Here is a 22,487-nt window from a genome sequence, read left to right on the forward strand (position 1 = left end):
TTCTACCTTTTTTATAGTATTACCATGGTACAGGCAGGCATGGTAGGTATCTGTATGGAAAGATTAAACTCCTTAATATGCATTAATTATTTAATATGCATTAACTCATTAATATGCAAACTTCACATATCTGCTAGCTAACTGATACGACTTTCTATACCACATTCTCAAAAACATTAACTACTGTAGCTAAGCACAGCTATGGTACTATTCTATTCTGATACCTTGGGAAAGTCTAGGCTCTTGGGGCCCTATGCTGAACTCTGAAAAGTACAATGTGTTGTGTAAAGAACTAAAAATATCACAGCTTTACCTAGGATCACTTGTAATTGAACCATCTAGCCTTCTAAGTGTCAACATTTGATTCCCTAATTTTCAGGATCTGACAGCTGCAGCTAGGAGCCTGCCAACTTTGCCCCACGTTCATTGTACTTTGTTTGAAGTACTTAAAAAGATTTCATAATCATTGAAGCAGACAATTTATTCCTACCTTTTTGTGTGTGTGTTTGATGTAAATGAATTGATTATTCCCTGCTGTTTCTCCTAAATTCTATTTTAGCTGTACAACCCCTTGAACCAACTGGAATGCTGTAACATTCCTTTTTATGATTAGAGGAGAAAGCAAAATACTAGCACCTAAAAACATAAGCCAGGATTGACCTTTTGGTGAATGAAGTGCTAAGAAGACCTCAATTGAAGATCCAAATTGTGGTACGGCAGCACAAGCTAGGAAGGCACTAATTCTTTGATTGCCAAGTCTTGCGAATGCTATGATGTAAGAGGATTCCGTAAAGGTAGACAACGAGAAGATGAGAAATATTGAGTATAGGAGAAAAACAATTCTTTGATTTAAACACACCATTTAGATAAGTTAAATGTGGCAGGATTAAAAGCCTGTTTAAAACTTAAGACAGCAAAAGTATTTGGTAAAAAAAAATATCTTCCTTCCTTTTCGAAAATGGAGGGACTAAATGCAAATGTGTGGGACTGCAACAAGAAAGCATAAAAGCAGCTCTCAGTTGTCAGACGGGAAAGTAAAGGTTGAATCTACAACCTCTTTCTGTGTCTACTGAACATACGTCGTGCAGTAGTGACTCTCCATTACACTAATCAAGATTTCCTTTGATATTGGCTCAAAGCGGGAGTAACAGAGCAGTGAACCAGAAAATACAAATTTTAAAACATATCACATTAGAAACAAATCTACAGTGAAAGGTTGTCTAGGTGAGTGATGAACTGAAACTTACTGATGAAAGATAACCTGTTCACTTCACTTTTGCTTCATCACCTCTTCCCCGACAACTTATTTGTATCATCTATCAGTCTCATCTTCTCACAGCCTAGACTGTGAAGCAGGACTGCTTCTGTAATACGTGTTTGCATTTACTTTAGGGAGATATGAAAACCATAGCACCAAGCTCCTTTGCAGCATTTTTGTTTGCTGACATTAAAAAAAAAAAAAAGACTATCTCCTTCTTCCAGATGAGGAGGTAACTGTGACCTTTGAAAAATGAAGCAATTGAAATCCTCAAGAACCCAAATTCTTTGCTCGTTTTAAGCCATAGGAAACACTCTTTTTACTGCTTTGGAGTGCCTGTGAGTACCACTACAGTATACCTAATGAACTAATAAACAGGAACAGAACACTGATCATATAATGCTGGTTTCCTTGGGCCAACATGCAGAAAGTATTTTACAAAACAGGAAATGTTTTTTAGAAAAAGGCACACACTTCTTATTTTAAGCTGATGTTTTGCCCAAAGTGCTCCATCATGTATTCTGCATGCATCAAAATGAAGACTTTAAAATATTTAAAAAGCCAAAAGTAGAACAGATTTGAACAAAAGGAATGCATTTTATGTTCAAAACAGGTCTTTTTTTTTTTTTTCCTGTATTGAGCCTCTTCCTTGTATCAGACAGTTAACTTCATTTTTCATTATCAAGCCTAGGTTCTGTAACTGTGTTTCCCACCTTCCCTGCTCTCCTTAAATTGCTGTGGATGTTGTCCCCGCTCAGGAGTAGGCACATCAATATTTCTTACCTTACAATTGTATTTACAGATAATGTAAAACATATGTGATGTCTCTGTAATGCATTCTTGTTGATTAATTAAACATTTCTTTCCCATGACAGATTGTCTGCTTTCTGTTCTTATCTTTAAAATTGTCAAAGGTTCTACCAAGGTGCCCAGTGGAGATAAAAACCTTGAGGTGGAGAGAAGTCTAATCCAGTGGTCTTGTTACTATTGCTACCTATGAATGTCTGTGGTACATCATGGTAAGAGAAATCAACATCTTAATTCTTCAAAGATTTACTGAAGTCTTGTAACATGAGTTACTTTCAGCAGACTTGAGATATTCATTGCTCTAAACGTAACCCTGGATGATAAGGTAAGTCTATCATTGCTTCCACCTTTAGTTTTCATCTTGATTTACAGATGGGTAGACAGGCAAGAAGGCACAAGAGAAATATGCAAGGATTCAATAATATGCAGGAAGTCTTTATGCATGAGTGGACACACACACATGTTCCCATACTTATTTACTCTGTAAGACTCCTTTAAAAGAAAACAGATTTTTGTGGAACGGGCATGTCCTATGGGATCAGGAAGGGAGTTCCTTCTACAAAGGGCGTTCACTGTTCTGAGTAGTATGTAAAAAAAAGCACAGAAACAGACAAAGAAAAAGAAAGGGCAGAGTGTTACTAAAGTATAGCAGTACAGACGAAGACAGTACATGAGGAATGAAAAGATACACTAATTCAGAGAATGACGCAGCTAAAGTCGTCTTTATGGAATTTGCCTATAAGTGCACTTCGCAGGCTTTTTCCAAACTGAGAAAAATTATTGCCTTTAAAAAGTCAGTTTATTTGGCTGACAAGCCACTGTCTGGCTGCAGCAGCCTTATTCTTTGCAAATTTTTGAAGAAAAAGCTTCTTTAATAAGAACGTCTTCAAATATAACTTTGACTAGCATAATCAGCATAGCTCAGGCAAAGTCTGTGTTACAGCTAATCTTTAGGTGGATCTATGAAAATATTATTTGAAGTAAAAACTTTTGTGGGTAATAAATACAAAAAGAAACCCTGCATTTCTGATAATTGCTGGTATTGCACCTTATGATCATCTATCATATAAAGAATAGATAGTAACATTGTAGATTTTTATTATACATCGAATAATAAAATTGATCCACATGACTAATCACTTGAAGTCCTAATCCCCTCATTAGTCTTGTTGACTTCTATAGTTGGTTAAAGTTATTTATCATCATACCATTCTGATGATATTGACGTTATTTTAACTCAAAGCCATGGAATGTTAAGACAGCCCAACATTAAGTCTGCATATACTTTATAATCTATTAGATACAATGTGAATAATTTATTAATTTGAAAACAGCTACAAATAAGTATTTTAAAAAGTGGTGTTACAGCATAAATATTGGAAAGCATTAGAAAGTGCTAGACAGCATTGTACTACCTTCACTTCAAAAATGTCCTCAAGTACATTGTTTGTCATCCAATTTTAACTTAGAGTTCATAAAAAAGCAGAACCCAGCCTGTTGCAGTGCTGAGGCCATGTAGTTTGACACCATACTATAAAAATGGATAAGATACTGTAGACGCAGTTTTTGAAATGTGAAGTTAAAAGGAAACTATTAGTTAACAAAAAAAATCCATCTCTCTCTTACAAATTTCCTCTTCCTTACATGCACAGTTAAATTGCATACCTCATCCCCTTTCAAAACTTCAGAGCCTTCTAACTCTTGGGCCTGATTTGTCTTTTGTAGCATCTGTCTTTCTGTGCTGGACATCTCTTCCTTAGCAGCTTGAAGTTCTTCTGCCTTAGCTTCCTTTTTCCGGGAAATTATAGATGCCTGCACGAATATTAGAAGTGTATAAGGACAAGTAAAGTAAAAATTGCACTTGCTTAGGCTTGATAATCATTAGTAAAACATAAACACTTAAATTTCAGGCATGGCACCACTGAAAACACATTTCAACTGTAGGAAATTAATTTTCCTTATGAAACGTGAGCATATCTCTTTGCGATGAAAAAAGCATCAGTTACACATTATAAACAGCGAGTTAAACCACAGCTTCATTGAAGTGAATTGCCAATTCCCAACTTTCTTCAGTATAGCCAAGATTTCTATCGTAGCCTTTTTCTCAGATGCATGCTGATTTATTTTACATTTTGGATATATGTTTCTTCACCTCATTTTTCATTTTCATTGAAGAAAAAGGTACACATTTCAGCTGCTCCATTTAATCTATTTAGTCCCTTTTTGTGCATATGTGAGATACATCAACGCTGGCTTAACTAGAAAGATATCCAAGATTTCACAAATGTCATAATACAGATTTTTGTAACTCCAACCTACTCCAACCTACAGAAATATGTTATACTAACAGCAGAACCTAGACGCTAAATCTTGGCAAATAGCTAAAAGAGAATGAACAAAGCAGTACAGTACAGAAATAGTGTAGATTACAGATTACATTTTTTTTTTTTGAGTCTAGAAGATAAAGCATTTAAAAAATAATGTTTTGTACCAGACAGAATATTTAAAAGTACCTAATGTTTGACTAGAAGTTAACAGATTTAGGAACGTAAGTATACATTAGTTCAGGAAAAAAAAAAGGTATTTTTATCTTGCCAAAGTATATTTTAACACAACACATGAATTTAGATGTATGCGCCTGAATTTGGATGCATGGTTGGTTTCTTCATCTGAAGGAAAAAAATAAGAAAAAATGAAGCAAAACGTAACGGCTTCCTCACACTACATTAAGAGGGCCAGCTTTATTTCTAACAGATATATCTAACAGAATTCTGCTGGGATCTGCTCAGCTCATTGCTTCATGAGATATCTGCAGCAACAAACTGTAGTACAATATATATGATTATTTTGTGAAACAGAAGCAAGTTGTCCCTCGAAGAACAAAGCAAAGACCACCATATGCTTTCAACTCACAGCAGCAACCTGAACTCCTAGAATAGCTAGGAGTATCACTAGCCAGGTGGTCTTTGGCACCAGCACATTATGTAGAAGGCTTTTCTTTAGGGAACAAGTGTATCTCTTACAAAACAAAATTGGGTGTTTCATATTTCATATGTGATTGAACTATAGTATACATTTTATCACCATTTTTCCTACCACTGAATATTTTACCTAAGTCTTTTTGGTTTTTATTTTGTACATCATCACCATAAGCACCACTATGAAAATCTTCAATAAAATCAGCAGCTATACAGGTCAGCTGGAAAAGAAATCACATATGTTTCTGCGTAAGCTCTAAAAATCTTAGATTTCATAAATCCTTTTTATAACTTGTGAATTTACTAAGACTAGACCACAGAGCCCATTTTATAGAGAGACTATTTTATAGCCTCAGGATGAAAAAAAAAATAAAATCAAAGAATACCTTCTTAACAGATATAAAAGGAAAAGTAGCATGTGGTCAAACACAAAGCAAGCTTTGCATCCAGGTCTGACTGCAGCAGTCAGCCCACATGCTGCCTTGTAAGAATCTGTCCACAGCTGGAGACTTACCAAAATAGCTCCTCCAAAATGATCCTTCCAGAATTACTGTGAGGGCAACACCTCGGACAGCAATTGACGTAAACTCACTAGTATGACTGAAAACAATTGTTTGACTAAGCCCTAAACATACATATATTCAACAGCTATTGATTTTGGTTTCGTCATGCACTATTATTTATTTCTACTGATTTATGCTTTAATAAAGAAAAAAATCAGTATGTAAAATAGTCAGACTGAAATTGCTTTACTGCTTCTACTTAAAAAATGCTTTGTTCCTCCTTACCTGTTGGCGATACATGGAAAATTTACTATCAATTGGCTCATACTTGCTCATTCTTTTCTCAATAAGCTGATTTATTTGTGCATTTACTTCATTTATCTGAAAAACAGAGCAGAAAACTAAAAGAAACAGAGCTTTATTTCTTTGTCGTCTCCAAGAATTAAATGCTTTGCAAGCCAGACTAACAACCCAGTTACAAGGAAATATTACCAGTTCCATTTTTAAAATAGAGAAAAAAGACAAAAAAAACAACTCTATGAGTCATTCAGTATTGGCCAGGAAGAGACTATGTTTTTCTATTTCCAGTTCTGTGCCTTTATGATAAGGCAGAAGCATGAAGCTTACCCTGAAAATTAAGTGAAGTGGTACATGTAGACAGAAGATGCATGTAAATTGGCACACACAGGCAGAAAAAAAGAATGGTGTTGTCATGTATGTGAAAATGTGCTTTTAGCAATGTTAACTAAAATTCCTTTTCACTCAACTATCTATCAGAAGTTTAAAGAGGAACAGATAAAATTGAACTGATACTAAATTTCATCAGTGCTTTGAAGAGTCTCATGCACCTGTTTGTCCATAGGCTCAAACTGTTGATCTACATTCTAGCTGAAACTTAACTGCATCTGGAAACTAATAAACAGCTACACCAGTGAACTGATTACAGCTTTTCCACTCCCGACTTAATGCTACACTGGGACTCTCATCAGCCATTGAACCGCAGCCCTAGCAACCTTCCTTTAATTCTCTGCTACCTAGACGAGTGCTGATAAGCAAGCAGTGTAAATATGTGCTGAAATCCAATAAAGTCAAAACATAATGCAGGTACAGTGCTGGACATCACCCTAACATTACTATGGGTAATATCCGTGCACTTTTAAAGCTAAGTATTTCAAATAAAGTGCTTAATATGACTAGGAATACCCCAACACCTGAAGAAAATCTCACTAGTAAATTCTGTTCCTTTACAAAAGCCTATTCCTTTTCCTATTAGTGGTTAGAACAGGTCTGAATTTGAAGATGGCATAAGGATTCCCTTCTGTGAATAAATTCCTGTTTTATATATTATAAAATGCATTATAACGTCATGCTTACTGCAATTCAGCTCCTTTTTAAGACATTGAGATAATAGAAGACTGCCTTTGAAAGAAATGCTAAGGCCATGCTGTGATTACAGCCAAGTATACGACATGTTTTTATTATCTATTAAGAACACACTTCCAAAATATAACAAATTAAAAGGTTACCTCATGGAGAAAAAGAAAAAGAAATCTTGAAGCTCTTTGAAATATTGCCAAAATCCTAACAATACTTTTGGAAAAGATAGGTGTAAAACGGGGCTTCAGCTATGCCTAAAAGAAATAACTACAACCACAAATGTTGTTTTGATTTCAAGAAAGAAACTGGGAAAGCAGAGGCTGAATCACAGAGCTAGTTTAATGTTTCAGACCTAATCTACAGTTTAATAACGCTGTCATCCTTAGAAGTTATAACAATCAGGATTCAAAATGGCATTGGGTTGTCACTATTTTTTCTTTCACAAAAAGTAGTCATAACCTTAAAATAGAACGTATTCTTGATGACACTCGACTGCTGATTCACGACTGATCCAAAAAAAAACCCCAAACAAACTATGGGCATTTGTTACATTAGTTTGACGTGTGCTACAGAGCGAACGCGCACAGGCTACCAGGATGTTGATGAAGTTGTTGAACCTCTCTCTGTAAGACACCAGAAGAATGGTGGATGACAGCCCTCACGCCTCCATGGGGAAATCATTCTCTGATCAATTACAAATACTTTGTTTTCTGCCTATTTGTCTTTCACAGCAAAACTTGTTTATTTATTTATTAATTCCAGGATCTCCAACTGGTGAGAGGAGAGGACATTTAGACTGAACAGTGTACATAGTAGTACTCCAGACTGCTCTTTCTACCCTAGCTAAGACTGTTGTAAACTTTCAACACCATCAACAGAAATACTAATGATTAGTGTTACTCTAAATTCCTCTAAAACACTATATTCCATATTTAATCTTGAATTTATAATGATGCAAATATGAACACTTCACTGAGTGAACCATACAAATGTACTTAAATGGCAACAAATCCTGCACTTTTTCTGAATTATAAATTAAGTTTTTCTATAAACGACTTTTCTTTCAGATATTTAACTTGCTCAAACCTTTAATGCTGAATTAACATCTCTGCTCATACCATAGCAAATTGCTAACACGATTTTCTATATAGCATTTAAGGATAGGGTGGGCTTTGTGGTGTGGGGTTTTATTTTTATTTTTATTTTTTTTTAACTTATATAAGAGCTTGCATTCAGCGAGTAACACATCTTTTCTTTTACAGCTGAAAGATGTTCCTTTGGGAATTAAACCTTTTTTCAGGGGTGTAAAGTAAGGATAGGAGAACTACAATATACAAGAACTCTAGAGATGCTATGGAACACCAATTAAGTGCTTACCTTGACTTCAAGTACATTGAGATCTGATTGACTCATAGCTGGCTCTGCAACTGTCTTTTGTAAGAAATATACTGATTTCTTCTTGCTTTCAAGCTCCCTAGGTATTTTTTCAGTAGCCAGGTATGAATTGAAATTTATCTCCTCTTCCAGTTTCTTCATTAAACCTTAAAAACAAATTAAATCAATGTATGTCTATAGCCAAAGTCATGTAGAGGACAATTAAGTTTCATTTCCCCAACATATTAAAGTATTCAGCAGGAGATTACAATAACAACAGCACAACGTTTAAGTCTTCTTCTCAAAACTCAAAGAAACAGGTAGTTACTTGTTTTAGCTTTTTAATCTGGATGTTAAACAATACAATATGCACTATATTTATTATCCATCTGCATCTCTAACATGTAATTATTAACTTCTCAACAAATTATTTTAATCAATGAACAAGTAAAACCCTTAGATGAAAGTCCAGCTGAATCAGTTGTAAAATTCAACATGCAACATTGATAACCCTGTGCATGTCTCACACATCCAGATACTTGACTCTGTGTTACTTTTTTGTTGTGAATTACATTCTTTAAAAATTTTTAAAGTTGATGGCTAGACTTGGGTTGCTTATATACATTCAGGGTAAGGGACAGCAAAACACGCCACAGCTGTGCTGACTTGCTCAGGGCTTCTTTGAAGATTGTATCCCTTCCAGCTTCCCTGGCTGGCACAGAGGAGCAAGCATCCTGAAGCCGGTTCTACCCATAGATTACGTAGGTCATTGTTTCATGTGAATTACATCATCTACAGACAGAAATTATCTCAGCATGAATCCTTTATCTGTGTCTCAAAATAGAACAAAGATCTTAATTTGGCCAGCCTCATGTAAGATCTGTTATATACTTGGAAATTCTCCCTTAAAATAAAACTTCTTTGTTCTAATTTGGCATCTACAAGGCCTTAAAATGAGCAGAATTAAATGGATGCCTACATACATTTAATAGAGTCTTCTATATTGCTGTAACACTTATTAATTGCTTTTCTCTATGTAACAGACTATTTTTTCTTTTATGAATGCATGTTTGGTCTTGGGACAGTATATTGACTGTGAATACTGAAAAAAAAAATAGAATTGAAAAAAATAAGAAGAAATTTCTGTGTAATGTCAAAAATTCTACTGAGAAAAGCAATCACACTTAAGTTTTTCTCTACGCAAGCCTGATGCACACTGCATGATACCATGCTTATAATAACTTGGCTCTTGCTAGGTAAAGCAATTTAACCTCCTTTACAGATAAATTATAAATAAACACAGGCACATACAGGTAAAGAACAATACACAGCTAGAAAAATATGACAGAATAAAATAAAGCTGCTATTTAAATTACATTACACAGTCGTCTGCTGACAACAGGCAGTTTAGTGCAATTACTCCTCCAAGACACCTCTACCAAGGACTGCTGTAAGATATCTGCAAGTTACATATCAGATGAGAGTGGGAACAGGTATTTCAGAATATTTTTCATGATCTAGATGACTAAAAGGTAAGTATCCTGGGTACTTTTTAAAACTACTTGCTGAGGAATCGGGGTGGTTTTTGTTGTTGTTTGTTTCAGAATATGGAATTACCATGGAACACAAAGAAAAACATGAAATTCAAAACTCTTTCTCTGCACAAAGAAAAGCTTGAGTACAGAGATACAATAACAGAGCTGATGTTGCTGAAACAGACAGAGGAAAGGATGCAGGCTGAAAGAAGATTTTTGGCTCTCAGGCTAAAGAGCCTGCTGACCATATCACTGACTGGCAAAAGAAGACAGAACAAAGTGAAATACAAGCCTTGGAAAAGGGAGGCCCATTTTTTGCAGCTATTTACCTCTAGAAATAAGTACTGATAGACCCTCTTCAGCCTCTGCTCTCAGCTCAAACTGAATGGAAAGCTACTTGGTCTAGCTGCCAGAGAGGAAATAAGCCATTCTTAGTTCTAAGAAAGCCTCAAGAATGAGAAGAAAGGAAACAAACCCTACGGAAAGCAGTGCTGCAAAGAAAATAGAGTCAACGCAAACTAAAAATGAGTGGGAATTCCTCTTTTCCAGCAGTTCAGTTTGTTGATCTCTGTATTTATGAAAAGCAACAATGTCATAAGTTCTTTTCCTCCATGTGGAAAGGTCATTCATCTTGCACAAAATAAACAGCATCGGTACTAATTTCAGAATGGAAAGCGTAGTTACTATATGCATGCAATAACCATTAGGCACTGGGCGCTACATCTGTAACCTGAGAAACACACCTGGACTTTCAGAGGGAACATTAATCAACCCATGACAATTCCCACTTCTTTCCTCCAGAAGAACTGGGTTCCAGTCTTCCTCGGCCCACCGCAGAGCTGTGCAGGAAGGACTACATTTTCAAGTCTCACTAGAAATGTACCACCTCTGCAAATGCAGCAAAGCTTCCCACATACACTGTGAGCTGAATTATCACCTCAGAACTGACTAGAAGCACAACTCCCAACTAGATATTTATAACCAAGAACTTCGGTGTGGAAATCAAAGTGATGTCAATTAAATTACCCTGGTATTTAATATTAATAGTTTAATCAAACTAATTTATTGTTTTCTAGCTTTCCTCTTGGTAGCAAAAAAAATCTGCATACATAACTTATATTTTATTTCTTATCCTACTGCAGCCTTCTTATAAAACTGCACATGCCTAAATAATTTATTGTAGATATGACACTAAACTCAGGAAACAACCATGCCTAAATGATTGCTTTCAAAAGAGCAGAGGCCTATTGACTTCACAGGGTAAAAAACCCTGATCACTATCTAGATTTGTTTCGCAGATAACCCAAGAGCTATTACCAACTTCTTTTAAACACTGGCTGGTTCTGCATTCACGCTTGCTGTTGAAGGTGCACCGAGCAATGAAGCAAGTTAAAACTTGACATCTTGACAGGGAAAGACATGATGATGTCAACATCCCTCATGACTAATGTAGTTTCTTTCCTAAATACTTCTGGAGATATTTTTCCTCCTATATGATTTGACATATGGAGAAGTAACTACCTAAGAGCTATTTTTGCTGCTTAACTGAACCTTAGAAAACAAACACAGGGCAGCTCTTTTAAGATTTGTTTTCAGTGAAAGACATCCCTTTTTCATATTCCCAGGCTCGAGGAAAGAAAAGGAAGCATACTTTAAATCTTTCCATTACACATATAAACCCTGTTTTTAATGTTTTAACATTGACTTATGATTACAAAATCTACATACGTAAGCTGCACAAAAAGTCTGGCTCTGTGCCCTAAGGCTATTTTAGCAAGGCTGTGCCAACCATGTATTTACATGTGAAGAGCTATTAACAGCAATTCCTCATGTTTTCCATTCAATTTTTATTATTATTGCAAAAAGATGGGTGGGAGAAAGAGTTTCTTGGTGCTTGCTCAGTCATGTAGGAAAAAGACGAGTTTCCCTGCATAATTCTGCTAATGCATCCAAAATTTGATTCACCTTGAGCTCAGATTACTACTTCTTTTCCCTTTATGGGCTACCAGTTGTGCATTCTATACCAAAAACATTTGCAACACTAACTGATTTAATAAAAAAAGAAAAAAGAGGAACGCTCGTTTTATAGGTTATTGGCCAATGCTTTGTTTAATATCACATAGAAAGGCTGTGACAAAGGCAGGAGTAGAATAGACTTCCACATGGCATTCACTTGCTAAACGTCAAAGCCTTCACTTCCCTGTCTGCAATCATCTTCTACAAGGCAGTATTGAAGTGATTCAGTCCACAGCTTCTAATGATATCACTTCCTATTTCCCTGTATTAAAAAGAGATCTGGGACATACAACTAATGACAGATGATGACAAATCATCCCTTTGATATCTCCTTCAAAAATTAAACAGGTTCCTGAATCTTCCACTGTAAGGCATGCTTTCCATGTTATAATATTATTGTGTCTCTTTGAAATCTAACTTTCAACAATCATCTCAAATTCTAAACCACAGACGTGGTTTTGCAGTGATGGAAATACCTGAGTTAAAAAGAGAGCTAACAACTTTTCTGTTACATTTCCTTCTATAACTAAATGCATGGATAGCACCAACTCCTTGACCCCGGGAGCTCCAGTAAACTCCTTTTAATCCGTTTAACATAGATCATGCTGAATTTTTAAAGTTTTTTAAACCACTTTAAAAGTGGTTTCCCCCTAACCTTGTATGAATTGACAGTGATTGTATTTCCAACAGATAATTATAAGCAATTTTATTATCGAGTTCCACCTAAGCATTCTCCTTTGACATAATTGTAACCTGGTCTGTAGTTTTGGAGGAAGTTATTTAAACTTGGAATTTTGGGGAAAAATAGCTCTGTGGCCAACTGAAAAGATTTAAATCAAAGAAAAGAAAACTGTTAATGTTTTCATTCAATTAGAAAATATTAATAATAGTCTCCTAAATTTCTATTTTTCATAAAATAGTTTCGAATGATATAAAATAGACATCAGTATAAAACAATTCCTCTTTAACTGGTATCTTTGATGTTCTCTTGGCTCTAAATATGCTATTCCATAACTTAAGTGTATAAATTACACATTTCACTGTTTATCGACAACAATCCTCTTAACCCATTCGTTAATCAATATTTTCAAGCTAGTCATCCACTTCTCGGTATTTCTGCTAATAAAGTGAACAATAAAGTTCTGTAAAATGGACAGAGATCAAGAATTTCAGTAATTCAGTTCCCTTCTTGGCATTCACAATTTCTGTTTGTGCCAGCAGAGAGATTCAAAGTAAAAAGATGGCAACCTTGCTGAGGAATCATAGGCTAGGTTATTCAAACTAGTGATAAGTATCAGTAAAAATACTATTCAGATCTGGAACAAAGATGAATTTTAAAAAATCAGAAATTCATGTCAGTACTAGCAGCAGGAACTCCCTCTCTGTAGTTAGGCAACACACTGGATAGTACAGAAGTTAATAAACAAGGAAGGAGTGCACTATGGAAACCAATGTTATCAATTTTAGTCTGAAAGACCTTTCACAATGATCAGCTGTTATTCATGAAACAATACAAGGTTTTCTAAATAACTTACTATGTTTCTAAAAGTAAATAAACTACTAACCATAAATTATATTTCCCTGGCACAGCTAAAGCAGACTGATGCTAATTGCACATTAACGCCACTCTTAAATATGTGCTAGTTGCATCCTTTAAAGAATTCCTTTACATTTCTTTAAAAAATGTCATCCTAAAGTAATTATAAGATGAAGTAGTTGAAGCAGCATGTGTCCATAAGACATATAAAAAAGCTTCCAATCATTAGCAACAACTTTTATAATTTGATCTTGATTTGGAAGTAAAAACACCTAAGTATTAAAAATGGAACACAGTTATTTTAAGGGAAAACATCTGATTTGCACAGAAAATCCACGACTACCAAACAGCCTTTGAATTGTCAGCATACAAGCTATACTGATGTGAGTAGGCAGCTGAGATACAAAACTACAGCCAAAGGGTGTTTTTTTTTTTTTTATAAGTAAAATAAATTGTGCTAACTGTAGACCAATGAAGCTTTTAAAATAAATGTAATCCTACTCAATGCACTTTGGTCACCTAATTTTAATTATTAAAAAAAAAAAAAAAAAACACTTGGCATTCTGTAATTGCTACTACAAGCAGTGTCTTTGTAACTACTATGGAGAAAAGCAATTACAAAGCTAAGTCCTGAAGTCTTTGTTTGGGCAAAATTTCAAAAGAAGTTTTCTTAAGTAATGACTCCAAGTTTATCTTCAGATCATCTAAACACTTTTTCCCCTGCAAGCAGGGCTCAAGACAAGGGAATTAAATGAGTAAACTTTATTTTCATCTCAATGATTAAATGACATATTTATTGATTTTTTATTATGTTACCTTTGCTTCTGTGAACTGAACCCATCAAGTTTCCACTGGCCTTAAAAATACCCCTGGAACTGAAATAGAAATGTTGACACAGCTTTGCTGTATAAACTCTCTGGCAGCTGCTGCAAAAATGGAACAGTTACAAAATCCATTGCTGGTCCCTCAGAGTAAAGAAGATAGTTCAGATACTCTTTTAGTTCCATTTGTGGTTCAGCAGCTGATGAACATTGTTAAAAAAAATCCAGAAAATTTATGAACTAATAAAAACATAACGTGCTGTTGACTGAGAAAAATCCTCTAACTCAAAACAACTGCCAAAGCTGTTCTGTGATGCAACTGAAATACTAAATGTACTTGAAAAAGTAGGCCAATGACTTACTTTGCTAAATTTAAATCTATAGCTATCATTTGGGAAGTAATTTGTAGATAAAACAAAAATCATTCTATGGCTTTTTTTTTTTTACCAGAGCAACTTAGAATGCAACTGCAAAAGCTCTGGGAAAAGAACCATTCTGAATCTTATGCCTTCACAACACAATCCTCCATACAGTAGATTTTTCCTATATTAATAATCCCCAATGCCTGTATAAACAGCACATAAAACCTGTATCAATCCTGTGATGGGTTACTGATAACCTTCTTGTGGTCACACACATCAGAAACACTGAACCCTAAATTGACTCAGCCTAATCCTGCTTACATTTCCTTCAAAGTAACTACACCATCAGCAGCTTAGATGTTGTAAAATTGTAGCCTTTGGAGATAGTTATTATGCATTTAATCTACTAACTGCAATTCCTTCCCACCTGCTATTTTTATAAATGATCGTAGAGGACTAACTTATTCTCCGAGTAGTATAATTTGTTTTGCTGAGTTTATTTGCAGACTGAGATATCACTGAAAATGAGCAGAAGCAGTCTTGCCATTATTAATGTAATACAGCAACATACAAATAAATCAGGTACAGTGACATCACAAGAACAAAGTATTTTATATATTATAAATATATCTGTATATTAAGTCTATGCATTAATATATACATAGTATATATAAACTTATGTATAGGTGTATGTGTGTATGTATATACATGTGTGTGTAAAATCCATGCTCTATAAAAAAGCTTAATTAGGAAGTGGCTTTATTTTTGGTACCATAAAAAACTACAATAAGAAACAGACCTTAACATTCACACGAATGTTTTATTGAATGTAACTAAAAAAATCCCACAAGTCTACACTGATTAAAACATAGTATTCAATGTATTTGTGCATTCATTGAGAAAATTTTTAAGAAGCAGTATTTCACTGATGCCCAATTACAAACACAAAAGAAATAAAACTTCACTGGCATTTGATGGCAATGCATATTCAGCCTTAGGATCTCAAGCATGTGCTTTTAGAACAGAAGTTATTTCTTCTGCTAGCTTCTCAATGTTCCTATAGGCTTTTTGGCACTACCATGTTATTGACAGTCATACAGTTTTGATTTCCATGTCTAACAGAGAAGAAGTGTAAATCCCCAATCGTTATAGATTACTACTTACTTTCAGGTTTTGAATCCACTACTGCATGATGCATCTCTTTCAGCTGGAGCTGTGCTCTTTGCAGTCTCTGCTCTGCATGGAACAACTTTTGAGAGACAATTGGACACATTTAATGTGTTCAGTTAATGCATTTGAAATGCATACCCAAGCAATGAAAACAAAAAAGTATCAAAAAGAATCCCAAATACAAAAAAAGTGGTAGCTATAAGCAGCTGGTTTGCAAGGGAACATGCCAAAACAAATTTACAATAATTGGCCTGGATTGACTTGATATTCTCTAGCGTTAATTAAGAAAAGTGTTATTGTACTCCCAAGTGATATTTTCTCTATGGCAGAGATTCATTAAACATTTTTTAACCAAACCTTCAAGTGGTTTGAACATTAGAACAACAAGAAAAAAAGACAGAATCAGGACTGCAGTAGAAAACTATCTTTTACTGCAGTTCCTTTAAGGCAGCTGAGTTGTCACAGCGATCCACTGTTCTATCGCTGAGCCAAGTGGAGAACACACTGCAAAGCTTGTTGGCAAACAACATCCAAGTGAATAGCACTTCTGCAATTTAGGGAAAGGCATAATAAGAAGTGGAATTAGATAGACATCCCCTTCATTCTACTTGTGATCTCCCTCAAGTAAAGACCCAATAGCTTGAAACCCTGATTCACATTAATTTGAAATCCAGATATAGACTGCAATACTAGAAATCCGAGTTTTTCTCCTTTTAATACAGTGTTGAAGCTCTCGTTTTCTTTGAAATCAACAGAATTTGGTGAGATGATACAACAGTCTGGCGCTGGACTTTATATTAAAGAATCTTGTTTCCACAACGTATCTTAGGAATAAAACCCACCCTATAGTCAGATTCCAGCTGCTTCCAGTGCTTCCTATGGCATCATTTTTGTCAGACTTAGGGGCCAAAACCCAAAGGTTGCTCCTGAATATTTATTCCCTCCGCACTGATCCACAGTGAAAAGTTGAGGTACTTGCTGTGTTACTTAGCCGCTGAAATCTTAGTGCAAGTGCACAGAGATATAATCAAACTAAGGAAACATTTGCTCGCTACCATAAATATAATGACCTCTCTTTGGGTGCTACCACAGTAAGTCATGGAACATTTCCTGGGATTGCTAAATGATTATGTCAGGGGCAGCTGAGGCAGCCAAATATCTTAAATGAGATGTTCAAAACTTGTAGGGTCAAGCCTCTTCCTTTAAAATGTACATAGCTATTTCTATTTTAAATGGGATTTAATTTTCTGATGTTGAGAGAAACTCTGTTTGTTTCTCATTTACTTCTTTATAAGCATGACCCCCAAACAGATGTCAACAATTATTTATTTTAATAGGTACGCTTTTATGTCAATACCTGATTTTTTTGTTCTTGTTTCTGTTGAGCCAAAGATTCTTCTCTCTCTTTTTCTAAGCGAAGCTGTCTTGCTATTTCAAGCATTCGTTGATGATTTTGTACTGTCTCCACCTACAGCAAGTGGATAAATAGTGCATGTTACTGTCAGATACTTGAGAAATACATTAAAAGAGATCATATGTCTCACAAGCCCACTTAGCACTTCCTTTCCATACATGTTACTACTCAGAAATGACAGCAAAGTACTGGACTCAAGATTCTTAAAAGCTCTGGACTAACGCCTAGGGAGATTCCCTGTGGGTCAATTAGTTATTTGACTCCTTCCTAGACATACGGTATGTTTATCCTAATCCTTGTTTGCATTCCAAAATCAGAGTTGCAAGCCAAGGATTATGACACTGAAATGTAACAGTGTTACTTCTCTTATTACCCTCTTCTTAAGACGCTCTACTCTTTTGATGAGTTGATCCTTCTCCTCTTCCATTGCACTGATATCCTAAACGGCAGCAAAAATAAATAAATGTTAATGTATTTTACTATATAATATGGATTAGACTAAATTCTGTACAAACTAACATGAAAATCATAATTCTTCTCTGAATACATTGAACCGGTTAGAATTTTATCGATCTATGATCAGAACACACAGGATTCCAGCCTCTTTCATCTCTCTTACTTCCTCCTCAGTTCCCATACTCTTTATGCTAACAATAGTTTATCTACATCCTTGAGTACTAATGTGAACATTTAAAATAAAAACAGGTGTATTTCTCTAAAATAAAAAACAAACAGAAACAAGCAAAAATCAGCATGAATTCAACATCTGATGCAGTCATATGTTGTTAAAGGTTACCACCATTACACACTTCCTGGCAGATAACTTGCATGAAATTGCACAGGAGAGATGTTTGCTTCCACTTTTCCCATTAAAATTTTGTTAAAAGAAACACTTGCTAGTCCTAAAACATGTATCCAATTATTATCCTCCTTTAATCCTATCTTACAACAGCAGGACTCCACAGATTGACAGCTGTGAGAGAAAAGGAAATAAATACTCCAATTTAGTCCTTATCTCAAAACTTGCTTAACTTATGTGTGTGTCTTACTGGAAAGCTGGATTCATGCTTAAATATTTTGCTGAAATGGGGCAAATATCTTTACTTAACACCCTAGCCACACAGAAGCACCATTTTTGTTGACTTAAGTCCTTAATTCATTCAACAGCCTCTGAAATTATTACCCTGTATCAGTAAAGGAAAAGGTTTTATATCAGTTTGTGGTCACAAAAAATAACGAGTTCTAATATTTGAAAATCATGCTGAACACAGTCTTGGCAGCCTTGTTTCCCAATCTGCTTCAGAAAGCTCAGTTCTAAGCATGAGTGAGGAGTTTCTAATGTTTGCCAACAGAGAACAGTTTCAAAAAAGCAACTGCAGTGCCTATTAGCTCTGACCTCTACAACTTACACACTGTGAGTCTACAAAACCAGGAAAACAGAGCAGACATTCAAACAAAATCTACTCAAAAGTTGTGCTATTTTGTCATATTTTTACCCTTCTTATTTCTGCAGTAGAAAAGCCAGATGTTTTGAGCTGCTCACACTCCTTATGTAGGTTTTTAAATGCTTCCATCAGTTCTTCATACTATAAAATGAGATAAAAATATGCAGAGTGAGCTCTAGGGCTATGGGCTTTCAGACCAACATGCTGCATTACTATTGAGACAGTAAATACAGAGATAGAAATAAGGTGAAGACAAGAATTCAAGGGATTTTTCACCACTCAAGCTTATCAACTTATAAAACGAAAGTAACAAATGTCAGTGAATTATCTTCCATTTGAAGGTACACTAAGAAGTTTCACAATTTCTTCCACATTTTCACCTCTTCCCTTGCAATGCATAGTACATTTTCAAAACAGGAAGACAAGATGTTAGCTGAAAGGGACAAAGCTACATTAACAAATCATTCTCTCTTACTATAAATCTGTGTACATCACACACGTTAAAATTATCAGGCTAAAAAGAAAGAGCTGGGTCTAACGAGATGCTTGAGCTAAGCAATAGGGCTTGAATTTATAGAGCACTGAGCTTCTATCCAGTAAAGCAGTCCAAGAGCACACCTGACTTAACATATGAGAAATCGTTTTGACATATTGCATAATCGTGCCCTCAGTATGTTATAGAGATTGATATATGTAGTTCGGCAGTTAGAAAGAAGTAGACAGTGTGCTAGCTCCACACCAGTACGTTGCCCACCAGTAATCTTCAACTGAGAGGCAGTGTGAAAGTCTGTGTGGGCAGAGAAATAACAGGGGACAGAAAGAGTTTAGAAATATGGATAGGAAATAAATTTAGATTCAACTTGGAGAAACGCAAGCTGAGATATAGGGAAGAATAATCTCCACAGAAACAGCCATTCAGTAAGATGGAGAAATCTAAGCAGAGAATATCAAGTCATTTTTTACTTCCTGGAAAGAGCAATTGATATGACTGTTGAACACAAAATGGCAACAGCAAAGGCCAGTTCAAACAAAGATGACATATCCCTGAGCGGTGAAGCAGCAATCCTATTCTATAAAACCCTGAGGAACCAGCCTCTAGAATACTTCATTTATTTCTGATTGTTTCACTATCAGGCTCACACTGACAAGCTGGAATGAATTCCAAAAAAAAAAAAAAAAAAAAGGCAATAAAATGGCTACTGAGAAAGAGATTAAGTAATAGAAAAGATCTTAGTTAAACAAACAACAAATATGTTATGATAAGAAGGTATACACAGGCTGGATGATGAACAATGACTTAAAAAAAAAAAGTACTAGCAGAAAAGCAACTGCCCTGCAGTCACTTACGCTTTATAGAAGTAGTTCAACTAATAATGAAATAGCAAGTAATCTCTGAGCAACTGTACTTGTGATTGCTGATGTCCAACAGCTCCCCTTTGTGTGTATTCGCTATTTTTCAAAAGGTGAGTTTAGCCAGCCTCTTCCTTATTGGGATATGAAATTTCAAGACCAATGGCAAAATTCAAACAAGGGCACAGCACAGTTTGCCAAATCATAAAAAAGGGAAGGTTTTTTACTTTCACTGAGTGAAAGACATTCTGCAGCTGGCCCATGCATACCTGAAATAAGTGACACACATTCAATAACCAAAGGACATCCAGGTATAAACCACGGAGAGGAAGATTCCTGGCACCTGGGAGCTACTCACTGAAGACTGGACAACTAGATTTATGCCTAAATTTGATTATTTTTACAATTATACACTGCAGCCAATCTGATGTCCAAATCACAATACAACTGGGAAAGCAGCAGGTATTCAGACTATCTTGTTTAAATTATTTGCAAAAGTATAATTGAGCTTGATTCTATAGACCCATAAAACTTGATCATGTTCTAAGATTTCCAGATTCTCGTATTTGAAATGTTTCTACTAAAATGCACTATTCCGTGCCTGTCTACCTAAATACCTAGGCAAAATTATTTAATTCGTTATTATCTAAATTATCTGCATGCTTATGCTAGATTACATAAAGGGACTATATTACCCCAGCTTCTGTTCTGAATTAAATCAGGAGGGTATTATTTTAATAAGATGGTTACATTACTGTGATCCCAAAAAGGAACACATTTTACGTAATGGAATTAATGGAGTTGTATATTTATATATATTGGGACTGTGACATACTGAAAAAACTTACAATCTGCATTCCTTTCTCTCCATGCTACTTCCGCTTAGTTATTCTAAGTTATAAATCAGATATTGCTAGTGATAACAAAAAAAGGAAAAGGCTTAGTCAAGCTTCAGTCAGGCTATGCAGCTTTGCTGGTGCACAGTTAATAAATGGAGTTACCTGTTACAAACGTTAAAAAAACCACTGGGATTTTGCAAGCAACTATATATAACAAAAGGCAGAGAAAACTGGATAAAAATTAAGTAAATATGTACCTCAGATAACACAAATGTAAAAACATAACACTGGTTCACTTTAAGCTTTGCATTTTAAACCCTCCCAGCCTCACTATCTAAAATCAACATTTAATGCTCACAAAAGAAGTGGGAACATAATGAGTAGGAATGTCAGCCCAAGAAAAAAAAAGAAATGGCTGAAGCAGAAGTGGGGTAACGCTAATATAAATATTAGGGGCTAAATATTATACAATCAGTTGACAATTAGGAAGCAGTGGCTTTTGGTCATAATGTTTTCTGATTTGAAGCGGCAATTTATAAAGTTAAAAGTATCCATGTCAGAGATCACAGGAACGAAAAAAAAAGTGTTTAAAAAAATAATAAGTCTTTGTCTTAGCCATTATTTAGCACGTAGTATTTAATGAGCTTAAAACCTTTTAATTCAATGCTACCTATTAACATACAATCTCAGGGTTACTGGAAGAAAGGTGGTCAATACATATACTTTTCTTTATGAATTGTCGCCCACCCTTGATTCCAACATGCTTTTAACTGTTAGCATAAGTCACTTAACATTTACTTCAACAGTAACTCCGTGATTCATTTATCCCTTCTCCTACTGGCACTTCAGTTAATTAATGTAAAGAAAATGTTGGCATTCATGAAAAATACTACCTGTTTGTTGACATCAGCCACAGTGTCGTCCTGCAGGAACTCCACTGGCACTTCCAATTTTACTAAGAAACGTGCCAGATAAGCTCTTTTCTTGAGTTCATTGGTTCTCTGAAGAAGCCAATGTAAGACAGGGTGAATTACAGGTTTGCTTCCCGTAACTAACCCTTGGCGAAATGCGCTCCTATACAAAAACAAGAAAAAGCAAACATCACCTACTACCAATAAAGCTCAAACTCAAGAACACTGGCTGGGAACAGTTAGCGATATTTTGACATCCCCTCTCCATTTGCCTAATGGTTTTCTTAATGGTGTTAAAACAAAAAGCACTCATGATGCCAGTTTGCTGTTTATGATCCTAACTCTGCTACCCTGAGGCAAATAAAAACCCTGTATCACATAAAAAGCCTAAAGCCTGCACCAACGCCTCTTCCTATCCAGCGATATTCTTCAGGAATAAAGGCAATGCGGGAAGAGCGCAGGTTTTTGGGGCTACAACCTGAAGCAGGAGGGTGCAAGGCAGCCTCGGGCGGCTGGGCTGAAGGGGACGGGGCAGGACTGACCCTGCCAGGCAGGCGGCACCCTCTCCTGGCCGATTCCGCAATAGCAGCTGCCGCAGCAGGTCTCGGGCACGGCGGTCACCACAGCAGGGCCCCAGAGGCTGCCCTACACCTGCAGGAGGCTTCTGCTGCCACCACCGGAGCCATATGCCATGGGGACAGTCGAGGAACAATCTCTGAAGCGCTACAGGTGCCCGTTTGCATAGTCAAGGTCAAAAATTTTAAAAACTACTGAAGTAAAGGTCATTGCA

The 22,487-nt window shown here is 35.7% G+C and overlaps 1 protein-coding gene and 1 long non-coding RNA gene across 2 annotated transcripts in view; one reads left to right on the forward strand and one right to left on the reverse strand.

Annotated features, from left to right (window-relative positions):
• IFT81 (intraflagellar transport 81) overlaps positions 1–22,487 on the reverse strand; it is a 44,118-nt gene that overhangs the window by 18,736 nt on the left and 2,895 nt on the right. The window contains exons 3-10 of the mRNA XM_040577375.1: positions 21,680–21,860; positions 18,649–18,738; positions 17,526–17,591; positions 17,096–17,206; positions 15,733–15,817; positions 8,301–8,464; positions 5,832–5,927; positions 3,731–3,877 (exon numbers count right to left, since the gene is read on the reverse strand). Of these exons, the coding sequence (XP_040433309.1) occupies positions 3,731–3,877; positions 5,832–5,927; positions 8,301–8,464; positions 15,733–15,817; positions 17,096–17,206; positions 17,526–17,591; positions 18,649–18,738; positions 21,680–21,860 (940 nt within the window). The remainder of the gene's footprint in view (positions 1–3,730; positions 3,878–5,831; positions 5,928–8,300; positions 8,465–15,732; positions 15,818–17,095; positions 17,207–17,525; positions 17,592–18,648; positions 18,739–21,679; positions 21,861–22,487) is intronic.
• On the forward strand, positions 1,938–10,890 carry LOC121079749. Its single transcript, XR_005825162.1, has 2 exons — positions 1,938–2,390; positions 9,902–10,890. It is a non-coding gene; the product is annotated as an uncharacterized LOC121079749 (long non-coding RNA).

Source organism: Cygnus olor, chromosome 17 (genome assembly GCF_009769625.2).
Source record: "Cygnus olor isolate bCygOlo1 chromosome 17, bCygOlo1.pri.v2, whole genome shotgun sequence".
NCBI lineage: Eukaryota > Metazoa > Chordata > Aves > Anseriformes > Anatidae > Cygnus > Cygnus olor.